This window comes from Geospiza fortis, unplaced genomic scaffold, assembly GCF_000277835.1.
Source record: "Geospiza fortis unplaced genomic scaffold, GeoFor_1.0 scaffold284, whole genome shotgun sequence".
NCBI lineage: Eukaryota > Metazoa > Chordata > Aves > Passeriformes > Thraupidae > Geospiza > Geospiza fortis.
This window is the reverse complement of record NW_005054508.1, coordinates 91658-103317: the sequence shown is the minus strand read 5'-3', so window position 1 is coordinate 103317 and position 11660 is coordinate 91658. Positions and strand designations below refer to the sequence as shown.

The 11660-nt window shown below is 48.7% G+C and overlaps 1 protein-coding gene across 1 annotated transcript in view; it reads right to left on the bottom strand.

Annotated features, from left to right (window-relative positions):
- Positions 1-3529: 3529 nt before the first annotated feature.
- ASAH2 (N-acylsphingosine amidohydrolase 2) overlaps positions 3530-11660 on the bottom strand; it is a 16465-nt gene continuing 8334 nt past the window's right edge. The window contains exons 10-19 of the mRNA XM_031063501.1: positions 10759-10840; positions 10328-10443; positions 9236-9330; positions 8364-8403; positions 7437-7532; positions 6806-6901; positions 6084-6233; positions 5290-5349; positions 4550-4638; positions 3530-3719 (exon numbers count right to left, since the gene is read on the bottom strand). Of these exons, the coding sequence (XP_030919361.1) occupies positions 3530-3719; positions 4550-4638; positions 5290-5349; positions 6084-6233; positions 6806-6901; positions 7437-7532; positions 8364-8403; positions 9236-9330; positions 10328-10443; positions 10759-10840 (1014 nt within the window). The remainder of the gene's footprint in view (positions 3720-4549; positions 4639-5289; positions 5350-6083; positions 6234-6805; positions 6902-7436; positions 7533-8363; positions 8404-9235; positions 9331-10327; positions 10444-10758; positions 10841-11660) is intronic.

Sequence of the window (11660 nt, the reverse complement as noted above, 5' to 3'; positions counted from 1 at the left end):
GATGAGCCCCTGCTCCTTGGAAGACCATCATAGCTAAATGACTGAGAAACAGCAATTCCTGGCACGAGGGGTTCTGGGTTTGCACCTTTCCAGACACATCCTAAACCCCAAAAATGGGGGAAGCTCTGGTACCTTGCTACTGATGACACAAGCCAAGGCCTCCCTGCCACTCCAAAAGAGATTTTGCCAAAATAGCTTGACATTGCTCTTCCAAAGAGGTCAGCTGTACTCTGGGCTCCAGCAGCTCTGCCAGCCCTATTATTTCCCTCATTAGCTTCTCCTGGTGTCCTGCTTTCATTTCCTCCAAAAACCAGGGCAATGGAGAATTTGCTGTTGTGCTGTAACATTTGCCCCCTGGCACAACTGAGATTCCCTCTTTGCTCAGCAGCAGCTTGGGAGAGCAAGGATGGTTTTCCAAGGAATCTCAAACCACACAGCCCAACTTAAAGAAAACATTATTTCCCATTTGTAAAGATGTGGCTTCCCAGTGGAGAGCAAGACAAAGCCAAAAACCATATCCACCCTCCGCCACCAACTTTAAGACAAGTTTGAGATGTAGGGATGAGATCAATGCCCAGAAAAATCAGCAGATGGCCTCATCTTTGGCTGCTGGCAAGGCAGGGGGTACAAAAACTGCATTTTCCATCTCCCTTTTTCCAGCCAGCGCCTTCCTGGAGGTCTGTACAACACAGGGCCTCTCTTCTGAGGTGCAGAGTAAGAATGAAACATCTCTGAGGGTGACACAACTCTGTGTTTGGAGCTGGCCAGACCCTGGAAGATCCCACAGGGAAACTCCCATGTCCCACTGAAACCCCCTCAGTCCATGGGATAATGTGACTTTCAAAGGGATCTGCCTTACCTTGGAGCTTGCATGGCTCCCTTTTCCCACCTTGATCTCCCAGGGACCATCTCATCTCATTGCTCCATCACATACCTACCTGGATTTCCCCTTTTTGGGGGAAAAAAGCCCCAAACCAAATGACCTTTGAAGGTGACATCCCACTCAGGGGTCACCAGTCCCTACTGGTCACTAACTGGGGGTCAGCCTGGCCCTGGTGCTACTCGTGGTGCTCTGATGGGATGGATGTTCCTTTCTTGCTCTTTCTTTGTTGTGTCCCCCAAAATATCAGTCTTGGATAAAATTCCAGTTCTCAGCTGTCCTTTTTTAAGTGCTGGTGGGGGCTTAGAGAGCCTCTGCCCACCAAGCCCTGTCCTTTGGGGATGCTTGGGGTGAGCTGCTCTCTCCCTGGACCCCTCAAACTCCTCTCCATGCCCAGAGCCTCATCCTGGCCTGGCTCCAGCTATCCACAGGATTGTGCCCATCCAGATTTGGGATTGCTGAAGGAGTAAACATTGGAAAAGTGACATTCCTTGGTCCCCAGCTCCACCTCATGTATATCCAACCCTGGTTGTGGAGATGTTAAAAACCAGAGAGCTGCAGATAGACTGCACATAAATACCCTCTGTGGGATGCTGGAAAAAAACCCCAGACAACCAGAGGATCCAACAAACCCCAAATCCTGCATTTAGGATTCTTGTAGGGCCTGACAGCTAAACAACTGTAAATGTTTAATAAGCTCCAATTTTGCATGCTATCTCCTTAATTCTTCAGAGAATCATCAAAGCCTGCAGAGGATTCTCCCCTCTCCCCCAGGGCCTGGGGTCAGATCCCAAATTAGCATCTCCTAATCCTGCTGGTGAATTTGGGAAGGGACACGATGTGCAGGAGGGAGCGCTCGAGTCGTGCACAGCAGCTCGGGCTGCCGCCACAAAGTTCCCGAGTTCCTGGGACTTCATATCCCAAGCCAACCAAAATAAAACAAAGGTGGAATCCTGCCCTTCTCCCCAGCACGTAGCAGGGCACAAATGGCTCCACGTCGAGGGGAGAGGGACGAGCAACTGTGAGGAGTAGTGAGTGCTATATTTAACAGCTGGCGAGGCGCCCAAATTCCTGGAAAATTCTTTTTTTTTTTTTTCCTAGGCTTTGGCTCGAGCTTGTTCTCGTGTAAAACAGCACTGGCACCTAGTGGCTGCTGGATCCAGGCACAGCATCCCAAAGAAGCGTGCAGGGAAGCAGGGAAGGGCTGCTGGTTACTCCCTGCCAACAGCCACCGTGCTGTTACAGAGCAAATAAAAGCAAGGGCTTCTCTCCCAGAGAGTTTTCTACGCACAAAATATGGTGAAAATCCCCCCAGAAATGCTCCCTAAATTCTGCTCACTGGTGACAGCCAAATAAACACGAGGTGTCTCACAAGGGCACCTGCCCTGGGGCACGAGGGCTTCTCCAGATATCCTAATTCTGGCTTTCAGCACTCCCTCTTCCCCTGCTTCCTAAAAACTCTCTTTTGAAGTCAGATGTTCATGGTTTAGAGGGTAAATATTTTAATGTGCAACTCAGCTTGGCTTGCTTAAACGTGTCCTAAACATGTGAAAAAAACACCTACTGAAAAAAAAAAACCCTTCTGTTAGTGGGATGGCTGGGGGGGGTATTAGGGCAGGACATCAGGAGCATCCCCAGGGATTTGATTCCCAGTGATGTTCTTTCAAAGCTCTCTCTTTTTCCTGACTCAGTGTTGCAACTGCTTTGAGCTCGTCCGGATGGGGATCTCTGAGACTGATTGCAGCTGCTTGGAAATGAATAATTCATCCTCTCCTACTGATTTTAAAGAGAGGCAAAATTATCTGATTGATGATTCTCTGAAGAATTAAGGAGATTGCATACAAAATTGGTACACATTATTGGAGCTTATTAAACATTTACTGTTGTTTAGCTGTCAGGCCCTACAAGAATCCTAAACCCAGACCTGAAATATGTTTTATTCTCCCTGTGGCCCCTGATTCTACCACTTACAGAGGGCAGAGATTTAGGGATTGTGGAGCAGTTCCCACTTATGGCAGTGCTCAGCGGGGACCTGCCACCAGCACTGGGTCAGGGTGGTCATGGCTTTGTCCAGGCATCTCTGAAACCCTCCTGGGAAGATCCTCTTCATTCCTGTGGTGAATTTTTTGTGGTGAAACCCTTTCAGCCAACAGGTTTGGGCACTGTCCTTGTGCCCTGCAATGGTATTTTCATTCTGTGCTTGGATGAACTCGTGTGTGGGTTGGAGAGGAACCACAAACCCTTCTGGTGACCCACCTGTAGGTGACTCTGGGTGGCCTAACTCATTAATTCAGTTCTTACTGATTTCCATCTAATTCCCTCCAGGAGAGCCTATTCACCATCAACAGGCACAGGTTTAATGACTAAAGAAGAATTTACATCATCATTACAATAAGAATCAGCTGAAATCTGGCCTGGCCAGGACAGGAACCACTTGACTGAGGAGACAGCTGCAGGGAAAAGCCAAAACTTCCCAGGGAGTCGATCTTTGCACATCAAATGACAACCAGCAGCACCCACAGGGCAGCAGTGACCAAAAAAAACATCCCGGAACATCATGGAATCACCTGGAATTGGAGAGAACCCACAAGAACCGTCCAAAGCCCAGACACCAAATCTCCTGTTTATTCCTTTAGGGAAGGGGGTCACCTATGGAGCTGTGATTTGAAATGCTGAGGATGAGCCCTCAAAGGGGACAGAGATGACACGAACGAGGGTGGCCCTCTTCTTGTAGTGCCCGAAGTAGCGCAGCCGGTACACGCCGGGCTCCGTGCCAGCCGGGATGTGCCACTCAATGGTCACATTGCTCTGGCCACGGGAGCCTTTGCTCCAGTAAAACCTGCCAAACAGGCCCAAAACTGCAGTCAGCAAGGAAATCCAGGTTTCATTGGAGCTCAGTGCGTGCCACGAGACAAAATACACTTCCCTGGAGCATCTTAAAGTCCTCACTGTGCAGGGGCAGAGCTAAACTGAGAGGGTGGATAGTCACTTAAATCACAAAATCTATAATTATTGAGCTCAGGACTTCTGGCACCCATTCCCACATCAAAAGCCCATTTTCTTTTACAGATTCCTTGTGCAAAAGCCTTTCTGTTCAAGCCCCAAAACTCTACAGAGAATGCTCAGCCTCAAAACCCCACACATCATCGGGACACGAGGGATTTTTCAGCTGGCTCTAAGGGAGCCCTTCTTGGGAAGCTGATGAAGATTCACCTTCAGCTCTGAAAGGCGTCACCAGCCTTGATGCTTTGTAGATACTTTTCCTGAAGGCTGACATCGCCAGCCTTTTCTTTCTTCAAATCTTTTAAATTTTTTTTTGTCTGTTTATGCTGCACAGCACATCTGGCCAGTTTTCCCTGTGAGTTTCTCCTGTTTTCTCTTTGGCATCTTATTCATGGATATGGCTAGGAGCAAGCTGGACCACAAACCTTCCATAATTCTTGCCCTTCCTCCTCTCTTTCCCAAATTTGCAAGCCTCCATTCCAGACTCTGGAGCCAAGGGGAACACCAGTTTGGCCAAATTTACCCCCCCCCAAATATGATCTGGAGAGCATCACCTGCAGGGCCAAGACTAACCTGGGGCTGGGAGCTCTGGAATGAAGCCCTTCAGGTTAGACTGGAATGAGTCCCCGGATTCTGTGGGACAGGGAAATTGCTCAGGGCACCCACCTGGTGTCCCAGGAGGCGTCGTTCAGCACCACACGCCAGCTGCTGGAAATGTTGGAGTATCTCTCCACTGTCAGGAAGTTATGCTCAGTCTGGAATAAAAACACCAGAGTCAGGCAGACACTGAAGGGACAGGCAGGTCCCCACGTTCTGTGGCACTTTAAACTGGATAGGGACTCTGCTTCCTCATGCTTTACTGGCAAATGTGGGAATTACTGTTCTATTTTACTGCCAAAGCACAAATTAACCTGATAAACGATGCAAAGAACTTATCTGGAGGAAGAGAATGTGCAGCCACAATGTCCATGCAAAGTGAGTGATGGAATGAATTAAGTGCTTTTCTAATTTCCTTTGCTTAGTTAAAATAAAGCAGCAGGGTGGTAGGATGGAAATTAGATGCCAGGTTTGCCCTGGATACCAGCCTGGCCTAACACATACAACTTCAATAATATAAAGAGATCATAAACAGCCCAAATTCACTCTGTTGCCCCAAAAAGCCTTCTGGTGGTGTGAATTCCCAAAGCACAACATTCCCATTTTCCTCTGGTCTCCCAGCAAAGAAAAAATCCTACCCAAATACCCATCAATCCCAAACACCCCAGCTCCAGCATCATTCCATCAATCCCAAACACCCCCAGTTCCAGCATCATTCCATCAATCCCATCAATCCCAAACACCCCAATTCCAGCATCATTCCATCAATCCCAAACACCCCAGTTCCAGAATCATTCCATCACACTTACTGTGTTCTCTGCAGAGTTCCTGGGGTTTGCACCCACAAAAGTCACTTCAGCAACTTCTCCCTGGAGGGGAAATTGAGATTTGTATTAAAGGCTGAGCAGCACATTAAGAGCATCCTTTGAAGAGGCCATTTGATGTACTTAAGGGTGGGTTGGTTTTGTGGTGTTTTATTGTGCTTGGTTTGTTGTTGCTGTTGTTTTAAGTTATTTAAAATTCGACTTGTTGCAGCAGCAGTGGACAATTTGTGCTTTGAACTGCTGCTCTGGGCCTTGATATTCCACTTGTTCTGTGTGCTGGATAAACTCCACCACTGCACATGGAAAAGGGAGGGAATAAGGGAGATTTTTTTCAGAATGCCTCCCTGCCTTACTGCAGGGAGTTAGGAGACAGCAATGAGGTGAAAGCTCTTGCTCTGAACATCTTATCTAAACAGAACAATTTCTGACATTTTGATTTCATTTCATTTACATTCCACGGCAGAGGCATCAAAGGTGACCTGATTGCTGCTTGTAAAAAATCCCTGTAAAATATTTGCCAACTTCATCAGCTGCTATTTTGCTTTGAAGCAGAAGGGGAAATCTGCTTTGTGCTGAGTGAGGGGCTTTTATTCCCCCCTTTATCCACCCGTTTTATTCCCATTCAGTGCGTGGGCATGGAAACGCTCTGTCCCTGCCTACCAGAGAGACGAAACCTGGTTTGGTCTGAGGGCACCACAACTCACAGGCTTGTGGGGTGAGGGGCAAGAATTTAAAGGCCATTTCTCCAGCAGGTTTTAGGGCTTCCCTGAAGCTCTCACCTCTCGATACTCTTGTCTCACTTCTTCCAGCACATCCCCAAAGGTTTTACCGGCCGGCGCGCTCTCGGTGCTCAGAGAAGGCAGCAGGGTCAGGCTGGTTACGTTGAAAAATGGGGGCTCTGGACCAGGGGACAGCTCCCGAGTGCCATTCTGGGAGAGGGAAGATGTGCTTGTTAAACATGCACATGGACAGCCAGGGTTCCCTGAGGAACCACAGCTCTGCCCCCCAGCCTCTGCTGGCACAGATTGTAGGAATAATGAAGTGAGCGTGAAAGCAAAGCAGAGGATCTCCAGCTGCACAGGAACAATCCCTGCAGGACACCTGCTGCCCTGTTGCTGGGGTCTCCTAAACCCAGCCCCAGAACATCCCAGGATATTCCTGCCCATTGCTCCTGCCCATTCACATGGTCACAGTGGTAATGGGCATCGCCAGGTACACCAAAAATGCAGCAGGTTTATTTTCCTTTTGGTAGAAAAGCAGCAACTTCAGGCTGTGCTGAAAGTTTAGAAGCACTGATTTCCTACACTTTGAGCTGCAAAACCCCCAGAATTTCTCAAGGTGTCAGGGCCCCATTACAGGAATTATTTTCATACCATTTCTCAGGGTGGATTCTGAAGAGAGGGCACAGCAGTCAGGTAGCCTTGGTGAGGAACAGCCACCACCACTGACTTAAGATTTAGGTGTCCCCAGCAGCCTGTGGCATGTAGGAAAAGCTGCTTACCAGAGCAATAGCCTTGGCCAGGCCCCTGTACAGCTGGATGTAAGCAGAAAGGGTGTGTGGCCCATAAATAGTGGAGGCAGCCTCGTATCGCTGAAGCTGGAAAGGACAAATTTGGGAGAGGAGGGTTGGGAGGGCTCCTGAGTGATTTGCACATCCCATCCCAGCCAGCTCAAGATCAGCTGATATATTATTATTTATTCCCTTTCTGATAAGAAAACAGCCCCAACAACTTGCCAGAGTATTTCTGGTGCAATTTCAGGTTACTCCTCATTCTCCAACCTGCTGCAAATAGGGAGGGCCTGTTTGCTCTTCCAGTTTTTACCCTCTTTGCTCTTCCAGATTTTACCCTCTTTGCTCTTCTAGTTACCACAGTTTCTACCCTCTTTGCTCTTCCAATGAGCACAGTTTTTACCCTCTTTTAAAGGCTTATGATGCAACTTGCCTCCCCCTCCAACTTTTTGGGGTGGGATTCTTCCAACCCCAGTTCTTCCAACCTTCCCTCCCAGTTCTCCCTGCCCATTTTTGTGGCAAAGGAAAAGAACTCTAAGCACAGAAAATTTCACATGAATGATTAGCCCCTGGAGCCAAAAAGTGAACTCAGACAGTTTCAATCCCCAGTTTTAACATTTACCTGGTATTCCTCATAGGTGCTGATGTAGTGGGTGTAGACATTGCACAGACCTGCAATCACAACGTTCATCCCTGGTGTCCCATGGGAATCAAATTCCTAAGGAAGGAAATAAAACCCTTACCTTGAAACCACTGCTTAATGCACAACTATACTGGGGTTTTTTAATTGTTATTCTTATTATATCAATATTGTTATTACTGTTATGTTAGTTGGTGGTATTATTATTATTATTGTTATTGTTATTGTTATTGTTATTGTTATTATTCAGGACAGAATACAAAGTTATGGTGGGAAGGGGGCTGGATGCCCAGGAATGCAAGCCTACAAGTGCAATTTGCCTTTTTTAAGGTCTCATATTCACTCCCCAAAGAAAAAGAGGACAAATGACCTCACATTCCAGTAAATCTAGGGTTTTGGTTTTTTTTTTTTGAAGCTGATGTCTGTATACTCCTAAAAAAATCAGGGATATAAGTATGAGAAAGACCAGTGGATTGTGGAGACAGCATCTGGGATTGGGATTTTATTTAGGCTGCAGCCAGGATGTGTCAATCAAATGAAAAAAATACTTTTGCCTTTTTTTTTTTTTTTTCAGCAGTTGTTCTCATGTTGCAGAGTCCTGGCAGGGATGAAGGAGCTGAACCCCTCCATCCCAAAGCCAAACTCCTGCTGGCATCAGTTGTGCCTGGATCCCTGTGGAATTGGCTTAATGGACTGAAACCCGATCAGTTGGTGTTTTGGGGAGGATATTCATTTCTCCTGCCTGTCAGGAAGCAGATGGAAAATCTGTCTGAAGAAAATGGGAGAAGGAAACATCTGTGGGAGACGAGGGCCATGAGCCCAGCTGGGAGGAGAGGAGGGAAAAAGCAGGAGGCTGAAGAAAAGAGAAGTTCCAGATGTGCTGCACTCTGGGGAACCTCAGCAACTCACGCTTTGAACAGCCTCCCGCAGCCTGCGTCCAGACATGGTCCTGGGGCATGGAGGGAACAAAGTCAGGCTCCAGAATCATGGAATCCCAGAATGACTGAGGCTGGAAAATCCCTGCCAGCCCATGGAGTCCCAGCTGTGCCCAGGGCCCACCTTGTCCCCAGCCCAGAGCACTGAGTGCCACCTCCAGCCCTTCCTGGGACACCTGCAGGGCTGGGCACTGCAAAGCTGCCTGGGCAGCCCCTGCCAAGGCCTGTCCCTGCAGAAACCCCTGCTGCTGGCCAAGCTGAGCCTCCCCTGGCCCAGCCTGAGGCCCTTTCCCCTTGTCCTGTCCCTGTTCCCTGGCAGCACAGCCCGACCCCCCCTGGAGTTGGGATCTAAAGCAGGAATTGCTGCCTGGACTTGCAGCACCCACCAGAAATTCCCACAGCAGCTCCAGCACTGCCCAACATCCCTTAAAAGGCTTTGTGCTCAAGTTCAACCAAAACACCTCAAAACATTTCACACCCATGACCACAGCCAGGGAGAGGCTGGAGGCACCCCGGGGCAGGCTAGGAATAAAGGTACAAGAGATAAATCATGATCCTATTTAAATTTGCATCACTGCAGCACCAACAGTCAGCGCAATTCATCATTGCGGCGTTTGTGGTGCCAAAAACAGAATCAAGGTTAACAAATTCCTTTGGTTTCCTTGGAACTGCATTTTGGTACAACCAAGATGATTCAGGACGCCTGTGCGCATCTCAGTCGTTCTCAGTGTGAGTTTGGGGACAATTTTGAGCCTGCCCCCCTTGCTACCTGCAGGCAGAGCTGTTCCAGGAGGTTTGAGTGAAATCTGGCTGCAGTAAATGCAGCAAGAGCCGAGGAATACCCACGTGAACTCCCCAGGCACAGCAAGGATTGCCAGGGACCCGATGGCAGCAATCTGCACATCCACGATGTCTGGGTGCCAGGGGTGGGGCCAGGTCATCTGAGGGGGAGCAAAAAGTGCATATAAATACTCTGGTTTAGTAGAAAATAAAAATTTGAGGTGTTTTCTTTCCTACAGTCACCATCCAGGCAGATGAATTTGTTTGTAAATTAAATTTATTTGTGGAACACGTGAGAAGGTGTTCTACCTTCACGTGATGTCTGACCATAAGAGTCACAAAAGGCAGAAGTAAAAACTATAGGTAAGGCCAAAAAACCCCTAGATAAGGTGTTGCCAGAGGGGCAGCTTTAGGCAAAGTGGGTAAAGAAGGTCAGGGTAGCACTTAGAGACCCCTCACCTGCATGGAAAAAGAATAGAATTGGGATTGATGAGGAGATGAAAAATCCCACTCCAGCAAGCAAAAAAATGTTTCTTTTCTGAGGAGCAATTTGCTGGGGGCAAAACATGAATGACAAAAGCTTGTGAAGCACATCAGAAGCAGGAGGCCTGCCAGAGCATCCCTAAAATGTGCTAAAGCCCTAAGAATAAAATGTAATTTACTCTCAGTAACACCCTCCTGCATGGAGGAGGAGGCTGGGAGGAGCTGGGGCCTCTTTTGGGGAGAGCTGAGGTGAGGAGCTGATTGAACACGAAGTGACAGCAGGGAAGCTTTTAACGAGGCTGGTGGAAGGAATAACAATGAATTTCCTTACCCAGATGGCCTCGTTTAAGTGCTCTGAAAACCCTGGACATGATCTCTCTGCACAGCAGCAGCATTTGTCTCAGTGCCAAGGGAGCATCAGGTGGGAAAAGGGGCAGCAATTTCCAGTTAGAGTTGTAAAGCAGAGCTCAGAAAACACCAAGCCATGCCCTGAGCATGGGGATGGGCTGGATCAGTGGAGCAGCAGCTCTGCAGAGCCCAGGCAGGCCATGCTCCCTCCTCGTTCTTCAGCACACATCACAGACACTGCCTGGAGCTCCCTGACAAAGCCATGAGGGATTGGGATCCCTGCTCCCAGCCCAGTGATCACTGCACCCCACACAGGTGTGTCCTTACCTCTCCTGTGTTGAAGAGGATGGGCTTGGGTTTGTGGCAGGCTTTGGTTTCGTTCGAGGGCTCTCCCAGCAGCTGGTCCCGGATCTGATCCCAGAACGGGTCCCCTTCCACTGAGCCTTGAGGGGAAACACCTTTAAACTCTGCTCCTCAGCTGCCCCAGCAGCTCTCAGACACTCCCTGCTCCCAGGTAAGGAGGACAAAGGAGCAGGAGACCCCCAAACCAGCTCTTTCTTCTCCCTATTCCCCAAAACCCATCCCCTTGCTCTCCTTCCTTTGGCCATATGCTATTCCCAAATGGCCACGGACAAACCTGCAAGGTTTGTTTGGTTTCCTCCACCTTCCCAAAACCCATCCCTTTGGATGCTGTGAAGTGACTGCAGGGCTGGCAGTCCATCTGGGGGATGCCCCACTGGGATCTGCCCCCAAATTACCTTGGGTGAAGTTGAAAGCCCCCACTCCGTCAATAGTCCCCGCAGCAAAGCTGTGCCCCAGGGCTGGTTTACAGGTCTGAACCTAAATCAGGAGGGGAGAAGAAAAAGAAAACGAGACAAATCCCATTTTCCCTCCCTGTGCCAGGTGTTGATGCAGGAAAAAGCGGGACAAAGCCCATTTTCCCTCCTGGTGGCAGGTGCTGCTGGGGGAACAGGGGTTTCTCCTGCTCTCACCGTGTGTGTGGCGTTGAGCTCCACGGACACGTTGCTCATGTTCACCCACTGGTGGGCTGTGCTCAGGGGTCCTGTCACCTCCTGGGAGGCCTTTTCATACAGCTCCTAAGGGACACATGAGGTGGAAAAAAATCCCTGGGGGACAGGTGGGTCAGGAACAGCCGTATGGATATTTCCTCATGGTAATGTGTGGCCACGTTTCTCTTCACAGAGAAAAGCAAGGCACAATTCTTCCCAAGAATATTCCTGGGATTCGCATTCTCTGAACCTCAGAGAAAGGAAAAACAATTCTTATCTCATTTGCTGTGCCTGTGTTTGTGCAGAAGTAGAATGCAACACGGAGATTATTTATCCAGAGTGATGGGATTTTGTTCCCTTGTGTGTGCTGGGACTGTGGGGTGACAGTCACAAGATTCTGTGCAGTTGGGTACAGAGTTGAGTGCTTGGCAGGTTCAGTTTAGATGTAATATAATATAGTATAGAATAATATAGTATAATAAAGTAATTAATTAGCCTTCTGATAAGATGGAGTCAGATGCATCATTCTCTCCCCCCATCGGGGGTTGCCTGCAAATCCTATACTAATGCAAATCTCTCATTCCCAAAGTCCCTTTGTTTCTGTCACCCTAGAGCCCTGCAAGCTCTCCCTGTCTCAGAGGAGGAGGACA